At 36.9% G+C, this 25,243-nt stretch overlaps 1 protein-coding gene across 1 annotated transcript in view; it reads left to right on the top strand.

Moving 5' to 3' along the window:
• The window catches only part of ADAMTS19 (ADAM metallopeptidase with thrombospondin type 1 motif 19), a 151,869-nt gene that overhangs the window by 49,110 nt on the left and 77,516 nt on the right, over window positions 1–25,243 (top strand). The window contains exon 7 of the mRNA XM_072859462.1: window positions 1,705–1,748. Within this exon, the coding sequence (XP_072715563.1) occupies window positions 1,705–1,748 (44 nt within the window). The remainder of the gene's footprint in view (window positions 1–1,704; window positions 1,749–25,243) is intronic.

Here is a 25,243-nt window from a genome sequence, read left to right as displayed (position 1 = left end):
TATGAGTGTGCGTGGAAGACAATCTATGTCCTTAGATTGTCTTTACACATGTTCTCTTGCTTCACCACAAGTCCCATATTTCTAATCGTTCTGTCATGTTGCTTAACAAGACAATAAGTCCCTTGTGTCACATAGCACAAAACAAAGAATTGTGTTACAACCCAGTGCATTAATGCAATTTGTTGCAGCCTTGAAAATATAAAAGAACTTCCTTCTGTGTCTCATTATAGTTTCTTGTTCACCACCTTTGGCTCAATTTCCAAGGCTCTTCTAAGTGGATTCCCAGAGTTTCTTTATCAGTTTATTCGCAAGATTTGTTTCTAGTACTGTTGTTTTGCTTTTCTACTCTGTAATTATCTGGCAATGGTGACTAGAGAATCAAAAGCTATATAACCCCATGTCTCTGGCTGTGTGTCCTTTAACAAGTGTCAGAAATTTGCCAGCCTCTTGAGATTGCTTTTGGGTCTAAATCACTCTGTGGGAATAGTCTGTGGGAAACAAACAAACAAGCAAAAAGCTCTTAGAGTAGTTATATTTGTAAAAATGGTAAGTATCACTAGTTTACTCTCTCATCTCAAGCACCAAACAAATCCTGCATCTTGTTCCTGGAAAATGAGTGTTTCTATATGCGTGTATCTTTATCTGTTTCAATCTATGTGTGTATCTATGTAGCTTCATAGACAGAGTATAGAAGTGAAATCTTTCTGGCCCATATGGTCCCTCTCTCAAAATAGAGACCATTACCCTGCGATACAGCTAAAGAACAGGAACATCTTTATTTGAGCACCTGTCGGAATGAAGTTCAAGTAACTAGGTTGTATTTTGCTTAGATGCTATATGTGGGGGTTTTTTTGTTTTTCATTCCCTCTTGGTTCCCTCTCCCCTTCCCCAGTTCATTCATACCTCAGCAGCCCTATTTTTACTTAAAATAAAAAATTAGCATGAGTTATAAACAATCCAGTAAAAAGAAGCTTTTCCTTTGCTCTTTTGATACCTTTGTTATGTGTCTCTGAGAACAGGTAAAATGGGAGTGAAATTAAAATGAATCCCAAGCAGATGTTGTTTAACACAGAGATGAAATATTTATTCCACTTCATGCAACTGAGCAGTCTTATTTATAGAGCTATGGCTGGACTAAAATCTGGGTTGGAGATAGGATAGGCTTCTCCCAGTGAGTTAATTTGTAAGTCTTCCACTACTGGAATGGGATGCCCTAGCAGAAATGCTTCTTCAGAATGTATTCGTATTAGTCATTTTAACTATTGACTTTTTAGCACAAAAACTTTCTGACTCTATCTCTGATCTAAATGCTGGATTACAATGCTGCTTTTGGACCTGATATTAAGCACTGAAGATATTTTCATTTCAGATGAAAGAAAGACTAACTTTAGACTTGTTACATTTCAAGATACTTATGTGGGTAAGTATCTTGAAATGTAACAACCCGGAAATTAGGTACACAACACCATTTCAATATATGGTACATGTTTTGTCACCTGACTACTCCTAAATCTGTTCTGAGAATAAACTGAAGTTTGTGTTCTGGGTAATCCTGGCCTTTGCTTCCCCATGCTCTTTGTTGAGATAATGGTGTTCTGTATTTATTCATTGAGCCATACAAAATATTTGTAAATAGGTCACACAGTCGTTACCAGACTGACAGCTTGGCTTGCTTAACATTTTTCTTTTCCCCCCCAATTCTAGGAAGGATTTCTGTGTACATAAAGACGAACCATGTGATACTGTTGGTAAGTAAACAAATGTAAGAGACTGTGTGTATAAACCACTTCATAAAATAAGTGTTACATAAAAAGAGATGTGAAGCTAAAAGATGGCAACAGCATCAGTGACGGATAGCTGTAACTAGCTAAAATGCAAAATACATCTCAAATGCCAATACTACCTTGTTAGATTTGTGTATGCTTCTAGCAAAATAATATGTTTAAGTACAATATTTCTATCTCATTCATAGAGCAAACTTTTAAAACTTTTTTCTTTTTAATCTCACTGACAGTTTAATACCAAATTGTTTTCATATTCTTAATTCAGAATATGAAGCTAAACAAATGTGTTTATGATTCTTTTTTTATGCAGTGGATTTATCTTTGGTGGGCATGTCTATGATGTTTAAAAGAAGTTTCCATAAGAATATAATGTAATATAGTAAAGTGACACAGTGTTTATGAACTATCTAACTTCAGAAGTGTACAGGATGTGAACTGTTGTGCAAGGCATCTACTGACACTTTTAATTAAAGTGAGTGCTAGCTGCACGGAGTTTTGCTATCAACAGTCATTAATTTAGTTCACACCCTTTTGGGAAGACAGTTTTTCAGTGTAAAGGTCGGGTGGAAAAGGTAGCAAAAGGTAGCAATTGCTCTGTTCAGTTGTAGTTCTGGGTAAAAACATGCCATGACACTAAATGAAGGATGTCACGGCATGTTTTTTTCCTAAAGTTTCTTTTGGCTAATAGAAGTCTTCAGCAGTTCTGTAGGTAAATACAATTTACAATTACAAAATACAATTCTGAATACTTGTTTCAGTAAGATTAGGATAATAGTAATGGACTATTAACTATTGTCATGCTTGTGCTCCCTTTTAGGTACAGAAGAGGTAGAATTTTTTTTTTTTCTGTTCAATTTCAGTGGCAAAGGTTTGAGGAGAATTCTCATGTAAACTGTATTACCTCACTTCTTGCTAGTCTTTTTTATTTTACTGCTGTATTATCCCAAGTCTACGTGACCGTGTCTGTGGGGTAGATATCAATAAAGAATCCTTCTAAATGAAGAATAGAATGTTTCTCACAGCAGTTAGTGGTTAAGAATTCGTAGCGTTCTTCCAGTAATCGGTATCTTGGTCTTAAGTGAATTTTGTATGAGTGTTTGGTGCTTAGAGGCATTTGTTTTTGTCTTGTAAATGGAAAAACATTTCCTTCCAGCTGAAGGAGGAAGCAATGTGACAAGAAGTCTTCAGCATCTTGTGCTGATGTAAGCTGAAGATCAAATCTGAAGTGCTTCTAGTATGTCTAAATCAGGATAGGCTGCTGTCTGGATTTCACAGATGAAGTGAATGTGTTCAAGGATTTTCCTTGAAAAATGTTTTCTCTTTGGTTGAACCTTGGAGGTAGTAGAATGACTATTTATCTCTGAATTTGTTTATGGAATTGTAAATGAGATAAGATTGAACTGACTCAAGTATCAGTCATTCACATTTCTATAATGAAGAAGCTTGGATGAAACTTGAAAATTAGGCAGTGCATGAATCATAAGTGCACAGGAAGTTAAGAGCTTGCAGTCTTAATATAGTAATAAGCAAAATGAAGTAGAGACCCTGGCTTTCTAATTTGGCATTTTGTGGAATGGCTGTTGTGGACTTTCCCACTGTGCATATTGTTGTTTAGAATTTTCTTCAGGAATTGAAACATAGTCCATATGTGTAGTTCTTTCCATATAGGTACAATTGTGCATCAAAAGCTAAGGTAATTAATTTCCTGTTGTTCCATCAGTTATTATATGAATGTAATCATTAGGTTTCCAGGTTAATATAGCGCCTTTCCATAAATTCAGTGTATCATTTCTTCCATGCACATTTACAGTACTTTGGGTCCATGCTCACTCTTAAAAATATAATGTATTTCTGAAGCTCTTATCCACCATCATCTGTGAGCAGATCTAAGGAAGAGTGTTCAGAAAACTAGGGAGAACTTGGTGCATTCCTCTTGAAGATAATTTTTAAATTGTCTTACTGGCATGGATGTGTTAGGTCAATATTTTTAGGATTGCAGGTTTATATGCAAAATTGTTGAAAGTACATGTAGGTGGATGGTGGTTTCATTTTGGCATCTTTTATTTTTTATTTCCCTAGGAAAACCCAAATGGTGATTTCTAGTCTTAGATTAGATCATGAGTAAAAGTTCGTTGAAAGGTAAAGAAGAGCAGTTTGATCTTACTATAGATCTTCATGCAACTTGTTTATAGGCGAAAGGAGACAGCACATTCCAGCTATGTTTAACATGCTGTAAATTACAGAATTTGTCAAAGCAAGCAGATGAGAAATGCTAATGCAGTGTCAACTCTACAATTCCCAACTATCCAGAGCTTGACCCTCCTTCCTCCAAAAAAACCCCAGAAGAATACACCACAATACAGACTTTTGTCTACCATCAAGAGAGGAATAAGGCAATTCTCTATGAAATGTTAACATAACTGTACGTGTATGTGAGGCTGTCAAGGTGATCTTTGTAGCACATTACACAATCCACAAATGGAAGTCATGAGAAAGGAACATTTACAGGACAGACCTCATTATTGGAAAGGGTTGTCATGTTGGATCATAGCTCTTCCCACTTAAGTACCCACTTAAGCCAGGTGGACTAAGTGCCAGTATTCTGTTATATAGACTTTTTCATGTATTTAGGTGGCAAAGAATACATTTCTCTGTGCTTCTGGTCTTGTTCTACTCAAAGTACAGAGCTTATGCACTCTTCAAGGAGTACTTTTTCATTGTCTCTTAAAATAACAGAGTGATTTATATGAAGATTTAATGGTTTAAAGGTAACATTAACCAAGAACTCTGTAAACCAGAAAAAAATGTTTACTCAAAATCAAAAACATGTGTCAAAGCTCCCTAGAAATATATAATAACTTCATTCTTGATTTTGAAACAAAATACATGGTGCCAATCTGCCAAATATTCCTGCACAAAAGCATTTAAGGTGGACAAATATAAGACTTTTTTTTTTTTCATAATGATAGAAGACAGGTTTTGGAATGTTTGTCAGATTTTTACATTCTTAATCAGGAAAAAAAGTTCTGGCTATCTTGGTGATCAAGCACAAAATGTATTAACACTTCATATTTGATAGTTGTGAAAAGTAGGCAGAAATAGAAGAATTAGTTCTGGAATTTTATTTGATTTGAAGTTTAGAAAGTAGAATATCTTTATTTTATGCTTTTCAGCGTTATATTAAGTATTATACTATTGCTAGAAGTGTTTGGAAAGCTCTGCTGTAGCCAGGGGAGTTGTGGGGCTACTTTCTTACTTCACACTGTAAATCCAGAGTAACTCAAATGAATGCCTTCCTTGACTAATTTAACATTTCTTTAAAACAAAAAGCTAGACTCTCATGTGGTATCAGTCAGCTCAGGTCAAATGATTTCAGCTAAGCTATTCTGATTTCATAATTGTCAGTTGTCACAGCCTCTGTCAAATTCCTTCTGGGTGGAGACCCAGAAGGCAATTGTTTTAGGCTCAAAATTGACCAGACCCAAGTGTTCTTGAGCTTCCTTTGGTTGGCTGGCTGCAGCACTCCTTTATTTTTTATTTTTTTTCCCCCTGTGCGGTTCTGCTCTGCTCCATCTTCTCTTCCTGCACAGAATTGACATCCTGTTGCTCCACCACTGGTTGTCACAGCTCTTCTGTCGCTTAAAGAGAGGTTTCAGACCTTGCTTTACTGTACAATACATACTATGATTAAAACAGAGGGCATGTCTGGGGCTGCAAGAATATGAAGATGTTTATATACAAATGAAATTTATTTTAGCTAATGAAAAAATTGATTTAAACCTCTAATTGTCCAATATTCCTTTCCTCCAGTAGACAACTGTTCTTTGGGATCGTGGCATTTCTGTCCTCCAAACAGGTTTTCTTAGTTTAGTCAGAGAGGCCTATCTTTTAAATTTGTGGTGATTTGGAGTGTTTTTATTGTTCTCGTGCTGTAGACGGGTAAAATTGTGAGTGTAGATGTCTCAGTGAATTTCTGAAAAATCTAAGAATAGTTTAGTTGTCAACTTTCAGAAAATTAAGTCTGTACTAAAAGAATCAGCACGAAATGTGAACTGGGGGCTAGTACATGCTGTACGCCTCTTGTGCGTGCATCTTCTGGTATTATTATGTTTAAGTAACTGAAAGGAGCAATGATTCATAGGGCAACTTGTTAGTGGATTATTGCCCAAACCTTAGTAACAGCAGATGGAAATCAACAGGTAATTTCTCACTCCCTTCAAGGATTAGGCTAAGAAATAAATATAGGAAAACTATTTATTTAAGCAAGTGTATGCATATTTGAATTTCCCTTCCTTTGTCTGCGTTTCCACTGCAGCAATTAGGATTTTGAGTCTGTGAGACATACTTCTTTTGGATTACATTTGTTGTTTGCTGCTAGCTAATGTCTTCTGTGGAAGCACTATAATAGAGAGTTCTTAGTGTGAAATGTTACAGGCACGGGCAGATTGTAAAGTGATGCTCGTCTTGTGTTGGCATCAGTTTGGAGCCTCGTTAATCTGCAGGAACTGAGGGCATGACTGTTTCTAAGGGAGGCTGTGTCCTTTCTGGGACTGCCCTGCTTGGAGGCTGCTCACTGCCTTGGTTTAGCATCCCTCTGCCTCCTTTTCCGGCCTTTCCTTGTGCCAGCAAAATGACTCAGCAAGTCTTAGCACAAACATTCAGTTGTGTTTAGTGGAAATTGTGATTGTTTACGTAACTAGCTGTAAAATTTTGTTTGTAGCTTCCATGCAGCTCACTATTTGCATCAAAGCTGTAGGTTTAGATTGATGGATAGGTTCTAGCAGGGTGCTTGAGAGCTTCTGATGCCCTGGAAATGCTCAGGGATGCATAGTGGTGTTCTCACAGCAGTATCATCTCAAAATGGTTTTCAAAAGGCGTGGGAAGGAGCATAATTGCTACAGTGGGAAATACTGGCAGGCTGAATGACCCGCACAAGACCAATGAATTAGCAAGTGAGAGAATCAGGAAGGGAACCCAGCATGTTCTTCCTCTCCATTCAGCCTATTACATTGTCTGCATTTCTAGTGCCTATGGTGTGGCTTTTAAGAAAATCTAAAATCTAGGTATGCTGTCATATCACTGTAAGTTGTAAAGCTCCAAGTAAATTTATCCTTAGAGAACATCAGGAATTTGAAAATAATTTACAGACAAAAAAATCTTCTATTCTACTATTTCAAAGCTGTTGCTTTAGTAGTATTATCCTATAGTGAATATTAATTGCAGTTCCTGCTGGTAGTTTTTTTTCTAAGTCTTCATTGAAGATAGACCATTCTGGATATTGGACAATAAGCACCTGAATCCTTGTATTATCCCTTGTCTTAAGTTATCTGATTCTTCAGGTAATATCTTCTCTCATCCCTTGTCAAAAGTCTGCAGGTGTACAACACGTGCTCTGTAAAATGTTGTGACCATAGTTAATGTTTTGAAAGATTTATGATAGCTAGTAAAATATTCTAGTAACACTGATTGCAACAAAATGGAAAACAAAAAAGTAGTATTTCCAGATTCAGTTACCGTAAACCTTTTACTGCACTCAGTCAAAAAAATATGCCTCTGTCAAAGGAAGGCCAGGAATTTTCTTGGCATGTATAAATTGAGTTCCATTTGACCTAATATGTCAGAATTGTGAGTCATTTCAAAGATAGCTTTTGCCTTAAATAGAGTGACCTCAGCTGATTGTTTCAATATTATCTTCTTACTGCAGCAAGGTGAGGCTTCTTTTTTTAAAATACATCTCTGGCTAACACACCTATATTGTTCTGCACAAATTTGTTTCCTTTAAAGCTGGTACCATTTGCTTACACTCTTAGTCCTGGCTGAAATTTTCAAGTAATATGATATTTCAGAAATAGTAAATGGAGCTTTTCCAATGCTTTATGAAAGACAGGGTTTCCAGCATTTCACGGATCTTAGAGGAGTGTAAGTGCAATGTTCTGATTATGGTCTCCTGGAGATAAGGTAATTAAATGATGTTCTCAAACAATATTTTGTATCTTGTGATATCACAAAAGAGCAGGGTTTCCTTAAAATAATAAAATTACTGTTTTTAAAACCTGATACTGCACCATTTGATCTTGTACCTTCAGATACCATTTTCAGTTAAAACATCAGCTATAAGAACATTGTTTCCCAAAAATGTGCTTCGATCTAAACTGTTTACTACGAAGCATTTTCCAACAAAATGCTGACATTGCAATCTCTAAACAGAACTCCCTTAAAAACTCTTGTCAGATTGGTTTAGGGGGATGGTACAAATATAGTATATTATCAGTTTCTAAATTTGGTAACAGCTAGTGTTGCACAGATAAAAACAATAGCGGAAAACTGAGGCGCCATCAGGTCTTCATTTTGTTGCAAAGGATCTCAATAGCGCGGATACAAATAATGACCGGTAAGGAATCAGACAAACATCTACACAATAAAGAGCACAAAACAAAATGAAGTGAAAGAACACATCTTCCATCCAACTTAGCAAAAGGCCAAAGATAGATTTATTTACTTTTATTTTATAACGTGAAAGCTGTAGATCTTTAATACAAAGGACTTGGCCTTTTCCTCCAAAACTTGTCCCCAGGGACAAAGGTTTAGTCCAGCCCTATGCATACAGGCATAGGACAGAAATAGGGAATTGGGCAGGCTGTCATTGTCCAGTGGAGGTTCATGCTGGAAATACTGAAGCTGAATGCTTAGGGCCTATTAGCAATGAACAAGCAGCCAGAGAAGTTGCACAGAACACGGGCAGCAGCACTGCACAAGTAAAATTAAGACGTCTGTTTCTCTGTGCTTCCTCATCTGTATCCAGCTGGTGTTCCTCTTGTTTCCCAGAAAATTGCTCTGTTGCAGTCTTGCGTAGCTGCCCTTAGCCTAACTAGCTCGGGGAGTGGTAACAGTTTGCTGAGAAGCAGGGTGAACTCCCTCATGCTGAGCCGAATGCCGCTGTATGGCCACTGTGGCTGAACTCCTGCGGGCACTCCATGTTGCCAATTTAAAGCTAGTTCAAGTACCTGTGTGCTGCAGAACAGGAGCCCTTGCGAAAGCCCTGTAGGCCGGGTTAGTCTTTCTGCCTCTCTGACCTGTCATGTGGCTGGGTTCTGGCCTGCTGCTAGACAGGTCGGGATTACTGGACCCTGCGCTGGGTGTCTGCAGAGGATGGGAAAGGAGGGAAGAGGTGCTGCCACTGTGTTTTCAGCGGGCATATTAGGTTTAACTGGGATAAAGAAGCAAGGGGAAGTCCGTCCCTCCTCTTCCAGGCCCTCTTCCAGAACTGGATCCTGCAGCATGTGTCTTGTTTTTCTAGACATACTAACAAGGGCCTCTGTTGTTTATATTCACTAGAAAGGGGGTTTTGTTTGTTTCTTCTCTTTTGTTGAGGCACAATTGTGGAAGAAATGCACTTAAGGCAGTTACAAATCAATACTGTAGGTTGTTCCTTTGCTGACACTTGCAGGGGGCAAGGGAGATTTCTGATCTGTCAAGACAAACAGGAAGCCGTAAGCCCTGAAGCCTGTCATTTACGGTATGTCCTAACATTGACATGCATTTTTGGGAACAGGTTTCTCCATAAGACAGATAAGGCTGAAAGTGGGGGGTGGGCCAGAACGACTTCTGCAAAGGATGGAGTATAGAACCTATGTATAGGTCCTGACCTATACATAGCAGAGCGGGTGGGGGTGGGGAGTTGGTAGTCCTGTCAGTCTTGCGGAGGGAAATGTAGGAGGCGTGCTCAGAGAATGAAATCAGTGGAGGTTAGAAAGATGAGTTTTGTAAGGGGTGTGCATACATCTGGTTTTTGAAACATTTTAGCATTGCACACAGTCAGGTTGTATATTGGTGAAAAGTGTTACAGGTAAAGAAGTACTATTTGAGGTTACCATTTTAAAATTCTCTTTAAAATACTCTGAAGTTGCCCGTACCCGGAGGTGTACACCTATCCCTCCAGCTGACCGCTGTGACCAGCATTTTTTTCTGATATTCGTCACCAATGTAATTAAATTTGTTTCTTTTGTTGTGACTGTTACTCTCCCCGGTGCCATGGGGAATTCAGAGTGGGAGCACAAGCAGTTGAACAAAGAGACTGGATGAGGAGAAGCAACCACAGCAGGTTTCTCCCGGTGAAGGCATAGGTGCAGTCTGTTAAACTTTCTAGGTCAAAAATATTCTCTGATATATGTCCAAGCTTGCTGGTACCCAAAACTTGCAAAAGCAGTAAGAGCATTGTAAGCTTGGAGTTTTTGCCATGTGAGTTGGTTTACACCAAAACACAAAATCTGTCCTGAACAGAAGGTACTGTAAACATATCCTATGTAAAGGAAAGATAATTTTTGTCAGTAAGATGGCTGACACTCGGAGAACTGGGTTCAACACTTAACCTGCAAAAGACTTCCTCTGGAGATTTCCGATGTGTAACATAATTTAAGCCATTCGTATAACTTTTACGATACATATTTTACAGCAAGATCAAGATAATAAATTCACTGACCTATATATAAAGGACCACCTCATACAGTGAGAGCAGGAGCATCTTTTAAGTGCTTTTGTGGAAAAGTGAGCCATAGAGATCTCACTCAGTTTCACTTCATGAACTTTCATTTTTGTTAAAAGTACTGTAGCTCCGATGTGTATCCAGTAGCTGCAACTGCCTGAGTAACTACGGTGTTCACATGTGGCTTCTGAACGTTGATTTCTCCTGTGACATTGCTAGGATATTTTATTTAGTGTAATTTGTATGTAGAAGTGTAGAAATGCAAAAGTTCCCTAGGAAGTGATAGCCATATGATAGTACAGTATGTCTGGTATACGAATACCTTTAATACACAGGATTTTTTTAAATCATCAGGGAAAATTTGACTTCTGCAGTCTACAGAATAAAACCTGCTTTTGTCGGTGAGTTACACGTCCGTAAGTACAGCAAAGTAGAACCTAATTAGATGTGAATTCCAATAAATGTAAAAAAACCAAACCAAAATAAATAAATAGAATTCAGTCTACCTCGTGTCAGAAAATGTCACATGAATTATGCATGCTCAGTGCAGTTTCTCAGGAAAGCAGAACATCGGACTACAGTACACGTGCTCAGTCATCAAATCCAGACGCCTGCTATTGCAAGCCTCAACTTTGTTCCTCTTCTAGATATATTAAATTCAGTTTTAGAAATTATTAAGATTCTTGATTCCAGCAAAACTCTTAAGATGCAATCCTGTCTTACCTTGCCTCTTGTTTTACTGAGTTGGACTAAATGGCAACACTCCAGTGAGACCAGAGAGCTACATTTTCACATTAAGACAGCCGAACCTTTATTTTCAAGCTGTGTTGTAACTGAGACACAAAATATCTAGGTTACAGCACATTAGATTGTTTTATTTTCCAGAGTTTTATTTTAAGTGTTTAGAGCTTTATTAATCTGAACAGTAGTAGGGTAACACAGGATAAATCTTTCCGAATGGACTCTTGATGTCAATTTCATAATCACTGAGCTTACTTTTAATTACTGACCACTTACCATACTTAAAAACCAAGTCTTTTCTTCCTTAAACAATTGATCAAGGACATACTGCTTCAGGCAATTCCTTCCTTTTCTTTCTTTTATTTTATTTTACTTTGAAATAGTTAGCCAATGCATTTAGAGAGCTGGAAGTGAAGGGAAAAAAAAATCTTTTCTGTTTTGATTTCAGATTATACTACAGAAGCCACTTACTGCTTTCTTACTAAGTATGTGTTAGTAATCTGTCTTAGGAAATAGTAGGGCCTTTGAATGTGTTTAGGAAGATGAAAAGGTTAATTTTAATGTTTCCATCCAGCTTCAGAAGTTTATAATGAAATCTCTAAGTAAATTTTAGATAGAGCCGATAAGATCTATGACACCTGGATTGAAATTCCATTAGCCTGTGGATGTTCTGGTTCAAGGCATAATAATTTTTGAGAATGAAACAGTCTAACACATTACTCATTTGATGTGCAGGATAATTTTGTGTATTTGTTGATAGTGTTGGTATTTATTGTTGCCTTTAGTAGTATTTATTTGTATAATAGTTATAAATTAAAAATAAATACAGGATAGTTAAGATAGTATTAAAGGTGCAATCATTCTTCAGTTACTAAAGAAATCAACTTTTTCAGATATTGTGGTTATCTTAAAATATCTCTGAGGTTAGTGATTATTTGTTCTTCTGTTATAATAATACCTATTACATCCATTCAGACCCATGTCTAATTCTTGTTACACATTCCAGTTCAGATACATTCAGTTGTGCTCTTTAGGTGACATGTGATGCTTGTTCTTAACATACATTTAAATCCCAGCAGAGTCAACTACATGCTCAGTTGCTGAATTTTGTTCTTGACCTCAGTAAGTGGTTCTGTAATATGCCGCAATACCATCCATAGTTCTTCGTAATTTAATGTGTAACCATATCCCTTCTGTGAAAATGTAATATAATGTTGACATTTTCTACAGATTATACTACTTCATCTCTAGGTAAATTTTCATATTTATTTTGTATTGTTTTTTGTATTTAGTCACAATTTACCTGAGGTATTTAAAATTCTCTTAAAGGGATTTAAAATGTAGAGAAACTTACTGTAGATGAAGAATTTTAACATTACGCTGAATAGCATTTAGAATATTTGTGCTTGGAGTGGGAACTTCAATTTCTTTCACAGGCAAATCTCCTGTGTCCATCAGAAAAAAGGCATTCCCAAGTAAGGACAAAAGAATCTGTAATATTATACAGTGCATATTTGCTTTGTGTTAAAGAAAACAAAAGGAAATTGCAAGCTAATGATCACAATAATTTGTGTTTGTCTTGTGAATAGTGTGTACTTTCTAACTTCATGTATGAATCCTTCAGCTATGCATGCCAGATTCAAAAGTGAAAAATCAGTGACACATCAGAGCAATACTGCCATGGTATGCAAGAGATGCTCATATCAAGGCTAGGGAAGGATGGTGAGACAGAAAGCAGAGGATACTGGTGGGCAATGGCTTAACTAAGCTCAGGCCTCTGCTGGCAAAAATTCTTTCACCAGCAGAAAATTTACAGTTTTAGCTAATCAGACGGCAGGAGATAAATGAATGAGTGATTTAGTGACTGTCTCACAGCATTGAACAGTGAATTGTGTCCTGTGTCATTTTATTCCTCCAAAGTGTTGAAAAACTGAATCAGGCCCAAGCAGCTGTGAGCTCTTAAAAATATCTTTCATTGTCTTCTGGATTTTACAACTTCAGTACTTATCTTTCATAGGTTGTTTTTATGTGAAAAACATTCAGATGAAATCTTGTGTACATTCATAATAAAATTTTGTGGGTTGGCAACTGTAAATAATCATGCATCAATGATCAGTTACTCTCTATATATGCTATAATACTGATATATACTCTGTATTAGTTTGTATAAATAATTGCTCTTCATTTTTTTTATTAAGCATACAATTACATTTTAAAAATGAAAAATAAAATTTGGTGTCAAACTTTACAAATTAAAGACATGCAAAATATATGGCTGTAAAGTAAGGTATACCTGTTCTCTAGCTAGCCAGCCATTTCTCTAATATTAGATTATTGTGTTTAGCTCTTGGTAGATATACTTGTGCATAGGATTTTCATCCCTTCAAAAGAAAAGTTTGCAAAGTTATATTTGAAAACAGTAGTCAGCCTTCTATAGTATTTTGCACTGAAAAATTCCACTGTTTTATATTGGAATTTTTTTCAAAATAAGAGAGACCAGGTAGCCCCTTGTGACTAATGCATCAGTGTCTGTATTCCATAGCTATATAATGGAAAAAACCCATCAGTGTAATGGAATTAGATAGACCATGTAACAAATGCATATTTTTCTCTGGATTTTGAAGAATGGGATGGGTAGGCAGTGATACATGGGTCCTTTAACTGAGGAGGAAACAAAAGGAGCTCCATATTTGTGGAGAGAACTGCAGATGATCCATACAGCTGCATCTAACTGTTGTCAAAATACAAGGAAGAGTGCTCTGCAAATACGAGCAGGAAGGAACAGAGGGACAGGGCCAAGGCTCACTCTTCATTTAAATGCGTTTGGGCAGATTTTCTGTTTGAATCCATCTCATAGCTCCCTTTTGTGACACTTAAGTGGCAACAAGTTCTTTTGTATTTCTGTTTTGAGTCTGTACTGAAGGTTTTATGTTCTCAAGATGATGGTACCCTACCCTGAATAAACCACAAGTTTCTCATCAAGTAAGTGATGACAAACTTCGAAACTTTGGCCACAGAGCAAGAGATTATTCTGAAAAACAAACAAAGAAACAAAAAGCAGACTAATACCTCTTTCAATCCCCTTACCTGCCCCTTGTCTCACACAAAAGAGAATGCAGATTACACCATGCTTTAAAAAAAGGAAAAAAAATTCCTAAATATTTTATTTCAGTGGAGTCTCAACAACAGTAAAGTAATCACTTTCATATAACTTTCAGCTTTATTATCTCTTGAAAACATGAGAAGTGTTTCACAGGAATCACCCAGATTGCAGAAAACGAGCAAATGTATTACTGTGCTGAAGCACTGTTTGTCAAGCATTTGCACATGTATAATAAAATAATACATGCACAAGTATAATAAAATAAATTACAAAAGAAAGCAAGACAGTCTTGTTTTCCTCATATTTTGTTGTAGAACTAAAAACAGACCTAAAGAAGGTGTGTTAGAGTGACAATGATAGGGCCTCGTGAGTGATTTCGCATTGATTTGTTGCACAGAGGCTGGTACCAAGACAAGGGGAAGAAGGCACCAGAAATTAAATTATAGGAAAATCAGCTTAAGGGGGTATCAAGGCTGGAATCTTTGTAAGACCAGGAAAAGGATTGGTGATATATTATGAGTAGATCAAATCAGTAAGGGGAGTCGATGTTACACAAGGCTTGGAAGCATATTCAAAAAAAAAAATGATTTGATGGAATGAGACAAGAGGTGAATTCAAAGGCGTTGCAGTGTGCATAGATGTACAGAACATGGGGGCAACTTTAGCAGCTGCACATATTATGAATGTGAGAATTGAAACCCAGATGTCAGGAAGGCAGGAAGAGAGATAAGCACCTGGGTGAATATTTTCACTATTTAGATGGAGTGACATAATTCCTGATTACCTCTGGTATATATTTTACTCTGCGATGCTAATATATTTTGACCCAAGTGTTCAGAGTTGTAGGCTTATAGTATTTTAAAACATCTTAAAGTGAAGTCACACTTCACAGCAGTGGAAGGAGTTCTGACAACTAATTGGACCATCTTATGTTGCAGCATAACATCAATTAATCCCATTAAGAAATGGGGAGAGTCAGATTTTCTCAGAAGCAGAATAAGAGACAAGAGACGGTTTTAAAAATATAGCATTTGCGTTAAAATAGTGCAAGAAGTATTTTCTGCTTTTTAATGACAAATTACAGAAACTGTAGTCATCTTGAAATGACATACATGCTTAAGTTTTAAGGTCAGCACAGTTTTTTTAAGCTTACAGAAGTTATGTAAAATTTCAGTTTAGAAATGGAGACTACCTCAAAACTGATCTTGAAAACTAGGGGAACTTTTAAAGTACCTATACTGTACATAGCTCCCCTGGAAGTCTAAAGCCTACCCTTCCATCAGCATTTTCATAAACATGCTGTTCTGTGCACTGTGCTTCCTGTTTCCTTGGGCCAGGGCCCTTGACATTAAAAGATGAGGCTTTTTTTTATATACTTTAAAATAAAATATTGGGGGTTTTTAATGTATTCCAGACATATAAAATATTTTTAAATCAACCAAGCCTTTCTGTGTGTTATTTTTATAAAAGTATGTTAAAATAGTGCCTATGTTAAAAAAAAAAAAGGAATTTAAACAATTGGCAGTGGCAAGACAGTATACAATAGCAAAGCTGTAACAAATTATTAGAAAAGGTCATCTTCATAAAACGAGGTCAGTTTGTGTTTCTTAATGCTAGCGAGTATTCAAATTGCAATTTCTTGTACTACTCTGGTACTCTTGGCAAACTAAAATTTCACTTGCCTTTTTGGCAAAGGTACCTCCCTTTGAATTCAGTCTAGAGTCTGTGATTCCTACTTTTCCTTTTAAAGTCATATTGTAGCAGAAGCCTCAGTTTGCAAGCCTCTAAAAAGTTTTGCACAAAGTATTTATACTGGGCTAGAAAAGTAACTTGTTCCTCTCTTTCTGTGAAGGATAACTGTTTTTAAATACTTGTCACAGTAAATCTATGCTATCTATTCCTTACAGATTTTTGAATGGACAAGTATCAGATATGAGTCATCCAATATTCATCAGGCTGTTTAATGGTCTAAGATATTTGTTCCCATACCTGAGGTGTTTTATTTCTCAAAAAATGTTCTAGAAGGAAATATGTAGGCCTGATAATAATTTTCCTGTTACCCATTTTTACAATTGAACATTTATTTTTAAATGCATCTGAAGAATAATTTTTCTCTTTAACTAACTTCACAGAGAATTTCCCACTTTCAAGAATGCCTTCCATCTCTCAGGCTTTTGTGTGGCACTGTTAAACACAGGTAGCCACTTCATATCCCAGATCTTCATAGTGGTCCTACTTGCTTTCTGACAGGTTCAAGAGCTACCACTTGCTACCACACGAGGTTAGTTTCCAGCAGCTGAACAGAACTTGACTCAGACTGAAAACAATTGGGAAGAAAATGTGTTTTGGAAAAGGCTAATTCGGTATGGATGATGTATAGATCAGTATTACTTTTGCGTCCATCCTTTGAAAGAATATCCTCTGTGGGGGGCAACGAAATGCAAGAGTATCAGAATCCAATAGTCTCTGACCAGGCTCTATTAGATATTCCACGAGGAAGGTTTAATGTTTAAAACAAAATTTAGTTATCTGAAGATACTTGATGTTACATGGGATTTTGATTTAGCAGAGTGATATGGCAATGTCCTGAAATCACAGTGCAAACACAGTATAGCCGTTGCAATATACAATTGGATCACAGTACAAATCTGATTCCTGTTACTGGCCTTTATATGCTCACTGTCACGATGCTGTGCGTCTGTAGGTGCCAGGAAGGAATATGTGAGTTAAAGTCAGCTCAATCCCATTGCTCTGTTCAAAGTTCATTTTGTCAGTTGTTCAGTTTTTATGCTCTCTGTTGGGCTGAGCCACGTATGCACTTACCCCTTGCTGGGCTGGCTAATTCAAGAAGCCATTCACACTCTTTTGATTAACTCAGGGAAAAACATTTACACAAGCAGTTAATCCACTGAACTGATACAGGCATTTATCTAAAACAAACCCTCTAGTTCCTTTGCTGTTGAGGTAAGTTCAGCTTTCTTTGCAACAGCTGTGGTCAGTCACTCCCTACATTCTTCCCTCAGCTTCATAAGCACATCGCCCTTACCCATCTCATCTGACCCTTCCTCTGTTTCAGGGGTTTATTGACCAGACACAAAAAAGTAAACTTTTTTTTTAAATAAGCAAGTTTATTTAAGTAAAGCAGGTGTGGAAAATAAAAATGAAAGATGGGCTAAATAAGGATCAAAAGAGCAGAAAAAAAGAAAAGTGTATATGTATGTACACAGAAATGTGGAGACTATTAGTCAAAGGAATGGACACAGCCTTCGTACCAGGTGCACCCATACCACCTTGTAATACTTTTTACAACTGTAGGTGCCAACAGGGAGTGGTGGTGTATCTGGTCACAAAGGTAAATAAGTAAAAGGAAAATGTATGATTGGGTTTACATATTTTCTAGTCATTGTGATGATCCATTAATAGCAGTCTTTCCTTAGCTTCTAGGTTAGGGTTCATTCTATCAAAGAAAAGCAGAATTCAAGCTCTGCTTTTTTCCATCTAGCGTAATGTTTTAAAAGGTGTTTCTTCCTAATGGTCTTTTTTATGCTGTATATGTATATAAGAAAGTAATGGACAATAATACAAACTTTTATTTGTAAAGAGTAAATTCTCATTCCTGTTTCGCTACAGCTAATCCCAAGATCAGAAGTGCCATATGCTTAGATATCATGAGGACTGGAAATGGCTAGTTCACACAAATAGCTTTCCCTTTCATTTTTGCCCCAGGAAAAAATATGATCCCCAGAAAGGGTTGATAGAGAAAGCTGCAAGTGTAGCCTGAAAGGCTGCAAAACAACATTGTCCCATTGCCCACCTGTAAAGGAAATGTAATTTTAGAACAAGATGGAAAACACAGAAAGCAAGTTTGAGTTGTTAAAAATACTTCCGGTGGCATACCACAGTGTTCACTGTCATCATCTCCCTGTCTTGTCTGTAGAGTAATAAGGGTTTTGTCAACATACAGAAACAGAGTTTTATGGTAGGAAATGGGCACCAACTCTTAATCTGAGGCATGTGATACTAATTTGAAGTAAACCGTGTATCTCTTATGTCTGTCCAATGCATCAGTGAAAAGCATATCCTCAAAATGAATTTATTTATGCATGTATATGGTGAGAGCTGTTCTGAAATGGCTGGCGCTCAGCTTGAAACCTGTTTCTGGCTTTTTAAGTAACAAGCTTCTGCTTTACTTTGGAAAGCCCCATTCAGTTTTGTTGCCAAAGAAGTAAGGTGTCTCCTTTTCAAAGTCACATCTTATTTGTTTGTATACAGCAGAGTTCCATGAAGCTTTCATAAAGCACTCTTATAATTTACCTATGCAATTTAAGGACTGAAAGTCTTTATTGTGTACATCCTAAAAAATGACTTTTCTACTTCTGTCCAAAAGTTAAACCTGTAAATGTAGATCAAGATTATTAATAATCTTCTATGCCATGTAAAACAAACATCTAGAAAAATAGTTTCTGCAAATCATGCCATGAGGAAGTTAGAGTAATGGATCAAACTGACCTTTTGACTATAACCACTTTTGTCAGAAAGACTGTAGTAGAACAAGAGAAGGTAAGGTATGCAGAGGGCTATAAGATGTCAAAAAGCTGTGGTTGGGTTCTGCTTGAGGAGTCACTAAATGTGCTAGAGCTTCTCGGTTTGTCATTGAGATAGCTGACGGACATCTAGGAAGGCATAGATGGCTTTGAATAGATGATTAGAGCTTCCGTTTGAGCTAGAATACCCCCTATGCAGTTTTCATAAAAAGAGAAAAACGTACTGTTGTACACAATTACACTCTGGAGGTATTTGCCATCGCATGTTATGGACCCAAACTCTGTAGCAGGTTAAGAAGGAATAGCCAAATTCAGAGAATAAATGCTTTGGTGGCTGTTAAAGATGGCAATATGGAGGCAGCCTTAAGCTCAGGAGATCCCTACAACACTTGTCAGCAAAGGCCGGGAGTGGATAGTGGGGAAAATTCACTTACTGTCTCATTTGTGCATTATCTCTGTGTTTTCTGTTGACCACTGTTGAGGACAGAACATTAGTTCCAGTAGACCTCTGGACCATGTAATATGTTAGTTATGCATCTTGAGAGAAATGTTTTCCATGTGGGCTGTGTTTCAGAATAAAATTATTATCTTCCAGCAGTTCTGCCATCCCTATAATAACGTATGAGGCATCTGTGGACTGTTCATAAGGTGCAAGAACTAAGGACCTAAAACTTTACAATCACACATTCAGAATTTGTTCATGCATGTATGGCATACGTTGATATGCCCTCCCCATTTTTAGACTTTTTCCCCACTCCAAGGATTAAAGTGCAGCAGTTTGTTTAAAGGGAGAAGAGTAAGCTTAGTAGTCTGTTCTGAAACATAAAATCACATACTTATTAGATATTGATAAACTATTTTCCTGGAAGTGTTAGTTTTTCGAAGATGTACATAAATCACAAACTGACAAAACAGGTGAATAAAATTTGAGTTACATTTGCGTAAAATGCAGCAGAAGTTGATTTGGTTTTATCTCATTGTTTTTTCTAATGTCTTGCACCAGTGTGTATGTGCATTTGCATATACACACACGTATAGGTATAGTTACCATCACTGTTGATATCCCTCACTTCAAAAAGAAAAAAAAAATTATTTCTAGGCTTTTCTGTTTGCATTTGAGATTCCTGTTTGTTAACTGTGTTGTTTTGATTGCTGCCGTGTTTAAGGGCTGCTGCTAAGACTCTTTTTTTCCTGGAAATTGTCAGTGTCTAGGACTCTTTTCAGAGCAGCTTGTGCTGATTAGACTTTCAAGTGTCAGCTCTGTGGAAAGCTTTTTTGTCCTGCTTCTTAAGGAAAGCATCTGGGCTACTAAAAAACCATCATTTGTTAGATTAGTAATCGAGTCCATTAAGCACTATCATTTATGCTCAGGCCCATTGATTTGCCAGTTTGAATTTAAAATATGTTCTAAACTTATGTTTGAATCAAAAGCCAGATGGGCATTAAATTATGTTTCTATTGCAGTGGCTAACTCAGTTTGTGCATTATCAATAATTCAAACTAAGGTCATGCTATCGAGAGTGTATCACTGCATGGCACCTTCTGAAGGCTAAAGATTTTCTTGGAAATTTTGTGGTTCTAATTGTAATGAGTTTTTCTGCATGTTTTCTATCCATTTCAGGCTTACTTCTATTTCATCAACATTTTATACTATTGTTTATGAAGCTTGGTGTAGAAACTTTAGAAGAAAATTCCATACATAAATACTAAATACTACTTTTATTCATAGTATGTGCTTAAGCAACATCAGTTGTATGTATACTAATTTAATAAAAACAGATCCATTGTTCATAAAGTTCATGAACAGTTTCAGTATTCTTGAAATGATATCTAATGTGCATTCTGTAGTAATAGTGTGCTTCATTATTTTACCTAGACGACAAGGAATGCAGTAGGCACTGGGAATATGTTCTGTTTTACTGTTCTTTGTCTTGGTCAAATTTGACAATTTTTGCTGATGGATAGACAGCACAACAAGGAGTATACTGTCCCTAGATTCCTGAGAATATAACATACTCCTTCATTTAAAAATGCTTTAAAATGGAAATGGTGGGTTTTTTATTTAACTGTGCCATACAAGCATATGCTCTTTTCAGTTCTTTCAGCTTGTGTTTTCAAGGGTTGGGAACAGAACGTATGTATTTGGTTTTTATGTAATTTTTATTTCATATGGACTGGAAATTCAGGTAGACTCTGCTCTTGGTCAGTGGTAGAAGGGACATCTGGATGATCCCCTATCCCTCTTCCATGGAGTCAAAGAATATGTTACAGGAACTTTGTTCTGTGATTTTTATGGTCATATTGCCTTATAATCTGGGAAAAAAAGATCTGTTGGGCAGAACATGACTGTTCTCCAAACAGAAAAGCTGTGAAATAGCTCAGGAATGTGTAGAGGTGATATCCAGGTGATATCAATGGATTAAACTGGTGGTATGTGGAAGGGTCTCCTTCTCTTTCAACAGCACCTAAAATTAACAACTAGATTTTTGAGCAAGTATGAGGGAAGGGATTCAGAATAAGCACATGGCTAATGGCATGACAAACCAAGTTCGAATGTGTTGTGAAACCAAGGAAGTTCAGAAGAAAAGAAATTAAAATGTGCTATGTAATTAATTTGTGTGATTAAGACTTTCAGAATATGAACTCCATTTCATTGGATCACTATAAAGGGAAAAATAACCATTCTCTAGCCTATTAGAATGCAATATTACAAATGCAGACATATTTGAGTCATACTTGCATGTTGTATGGTCACTGTAAAAAAGAGCAATGTTCGTATGTTTGACTGCATATTTCTTAATGTGTTTTTCTTTTTTCTACTGTGGAATTTTTGTTCCTGCCGGCAATGCTGACAGTATGCTTTTAATATAGGTAGTGGATTTATGTTATGGGCAGCAGGCCATGAATGAGTAGGTAAAGCTGACAAATTTGTTTGGATACTTTAGTTGATAACTTGTTTTGTGTAACATCCCTGTGAGCTGAACCACGGCTTTTCAACAGAGAAGTTGTAAATGTGTGCCTACTTTGAAAAAATAAATAGTTTGATGATATGATGAGGATATTCATGAAGAAACCAGAAAATTTTAAAGGAAATTTATTGTACTATGTAGAATGAAATACCTGTCTCTACGGATAGCAGCAGTAGTAGTAGTAATAAACCACTGCTATGAATTTGGCAAAAGATGTACTTTTCTGAAGCAGCATGTATTTCATTTGGTTTGATACGAAAATGTAGTCCCTTACATGGTTCTTCTAGGGCAAAACGGTAAAGCTTTACCTTCTTAATTGATATTGCATGTATTTTCTTCTGAATTAACTTGAGAAATAGTTATCTACAGAGTGAGGTAATTTTAATATTTTACATTTGGCATGTATTCATTTAGTGCTTTTTTGTTTCAAAACATGTCTTTCTTTATAGATAAATAACAGGACCCTCTCTTAGATAAATAAGAGGATCCTTCCTTAAATTGTCAGTGAGATGATGTTACTTCTTTCTAGCCAACGCTTTTCAGATACTAAGTGTTTTAATTTGAAGCTGTGTTTTGAGACTGTGGGGTTCACTAGGAATACCTTAATCATAACAAGGGAGCAATTGTTCGTTGTTTTTTTTTTCTTGTGGATTTAACCTTGGAGCAGTTCCAGCTGTGTTAATAAGCCACAGGAAGCTGCAATGAACATACATATATTTAAAGAAGAAATTCCTTCTCTTACCTAATGCAGAGACAACTAAGCAAGAGCAGCTGCTTACTGAAGTCAGTTTCTTTTTCTCTACATATGAAATTAATAACCAAGGACAAGACATGAAACTAGTTCACGGCTAGTAGTTGTCTGATTTACATCCAGTAGCTGCTGTTGGATGTGGCTTCCACATGTGAACTTGACTTTGTTTAATAGGAGAAAAGTCATAATGCATTAATTGTATTTGATGCTTTTGGACATTTCTAGAATCAGAAATCTAATTTAATCTAAATGAAATGCAGGTCTTATGTTTCATATGTTACACTTAAAAAGGTCAAACATTATCAATTCCCTTCAAAGAATGCCAAGTCTAAAGATGGCATTGGTGGTATATATTGAGTATTGTTGAAAATGTGTACTACTGCTGACTGCTTCTTCTGCAGAATAGGTATGAAACTTGAAGTGTGCGTAGTTCTTTGGGAATAAATTATGCTTTTGGGGCAGGCAGGATAGTAGACAGCAACTGGTAGTACTCATGTTGTTGTATGGAAAGATACTGCTAATCTAGTTGAACCTGCCATTTTAGAGGCCAAAAGAAGGTTAGGGGACTTCTTTTCCCTACAAAAAACTAGAGAGCATCAGGCAGTTTTCAGTTAGTACTCAGCATGAACAGGCAGAGGGAGGTTTGGGTATTCTCTTTCTGTAGATCCCAGCAAGTAAGTTTTACCCAGCTGAGGACAGCTGTCATCAGTAAGTGTTGTGGTTTAACCCCAGCCGGCAACTAAGCACCACACAGCCTCTTGCTTCCTTCCCCCCAGCGGAATGCGGGGAGAGAACCAGAAGGGTAAAAGTGAGAAAACTTGTGGGTTGAGATAAAAACAGTTCACTAATTGAAATATAGTAATAATAATAATAATAATAATAGGAGGAGGAGGAGGAGGAGGAGGAGTAATATAATTGGAATGAGAAGGAAAATAACAAAGAGAGAGAAGTAAAACCCAAGAAAGACAAGTGATGCAAAGAAAAACAATTGCTCACCACCAACTGACCGATGACCCAACAGTCCCCAGGCAGTAGGCCCCCGCCAACATCCCCCCTAGTTTTATTGCTGAGCATGACATCATATGGTATGGAATATCCCTTTGGTCAATTGGGGTCAGCTGTCCTGGCTGTGTCCCCTCCCAACTTCTTGTGCACCCCCAGCCTACTTGCTGGTGGGGTGGAGTGAGAAGCAGAAAAGGCCTTGACTCTGTGTAAGCACTGCTCAGCAAGAACTAAAACATCCCTGTATTATCAACACTGTTTCAAGCACAAATCCAAAACATAGCCCCTTACCAGCTACCGTGAAGAAAATTAACTCTATCCCAGCCAAAACCAGCACAGTAAGGAAAGTATTTCTGCACATTTTGCATTATAGTAATAGGAATGCCCACAACACTTCAAAATGCAGCACTGGATTTTGTCTATGGCAAGAGTAATTTTTCTATTTCGTTTTAGCACTTTGTAAATTCATTGGTGTTGGCTGATGTCAGAGCCCTGATGTCTACTTCTTCTGGTATTGTTACCAGCTCTACTATGTAGAGCTACAGTATTAAAAGCAGCTCTATCTTTTTCAGTTTGGTCATCAAATCTTGAAAGAAAATACATGTAATTGTGTAAATACAAGGTACAAAATGGTTTTAGAAATATTTTTCTTTTTATTTCAGCCACTGGAGCATGACATTTGAAATAAAACATTACATGTCAAAGTGTTTCTTACTTCTCTTATTTTCATAGAGTTACTATAAATGATACCCACATTTAGCATGAGGTGTCATTTGAAGGACTTCAGGTTTTTTGCTTTGAACATGTTTTGCCTTTTTTTGTATCTCAAATGACTTTTACCCCTGCTCCATTTTTTCTTCCTTCTTTGGAAAGAAATAGTAAAAGTTGAAATATTCTGCCTTCTTCAAATCTAATTTGTGACTGTTTTGTTCAGTCCTGAACAGCATTTTTTGTCACATGAGTTCTGTGTCCAAAAACTTTCAGCCAGCTCTGTTGAGAGCAGCACTGCCAGACTAGCAATGGGTTTACTACTTGAATTTCATGTTGTGGATGAGGCATTGTGCTCACAGACTGACAAATACTTGGATAGTAAGAAGAATTACTTTTATCTTGTTAACTTCGAATGCTAATTATGACTAAATTTCAAACACTCTCAAACATTTCAAACTTGACCTTTACATGCAAACATCCAGCAAACATGCTGATCCAAAGGGCACCATTCCGTTGAAAGGATGTTCCTGGGAAGAAGGCCAAACACTTGAAACAGCATTTTGATTGCTTACTCTGAAATTTCAGACAACGAGTGACGACAATAGGTCCCCGCTAAAAGTATTTGTGGTCTGAAAAAAATTACTATTACCCAAATTAAGCTACATGTTCCTCAAGCTTTTACAATTACAGACATTCTACTTTTTAGAAGCTGAACTTGAACTCAGAAGCCTACCATCCAGGCTTCTATTTTGTGAAAACTTAGGTCTTATATAGTAGAGGCATTATAGCCTCTACAACAGATGTGTTTGTCAGGCTGCAGTCTCCTGCGAATTCTTCCAGTTCTGTGACACCTGACTCTTTTACACATTTTTAAAATCACTAACATGCTGAACACTGTTATCAGTACTTAACAGTGATAATGTAGGGACACAGCTCTGTGCTTTGCATTCTGTTCTTCTGAGTCTGTCAGAGGAAATACCTGTTCAGATTTGTGCCCTATTGTTGGAGACATCTATTTTCATTTACAGTAGTGTCGCTATTCATATGTGCGTTCTATCACATCTCATTAAGGGACCTAGCAACGCTTTTAAAGAATACATTTTCTGCACATTGCAGTCTATGTAATCAGGTAATATTACTGTCAGGTACGATTACC

The sequence above is a fragment of the Ciconia boyciana genome, chromosome 4 (assembly GCF_034638445.1).
Source record: "Ciconia boyciana chromosome 4, ASM3463844v1, whole genome shotgun sequence".
Taxonomy (NCBI): Eukaryota; Metazoa; Chordata; class Aves; order Ciconiiformes; family Ciconiidae; genus Ciconia; species Ciconia boyciana.
This window is presented reverse-complemented; position numbering and strand designations above follow the sequence as displayed.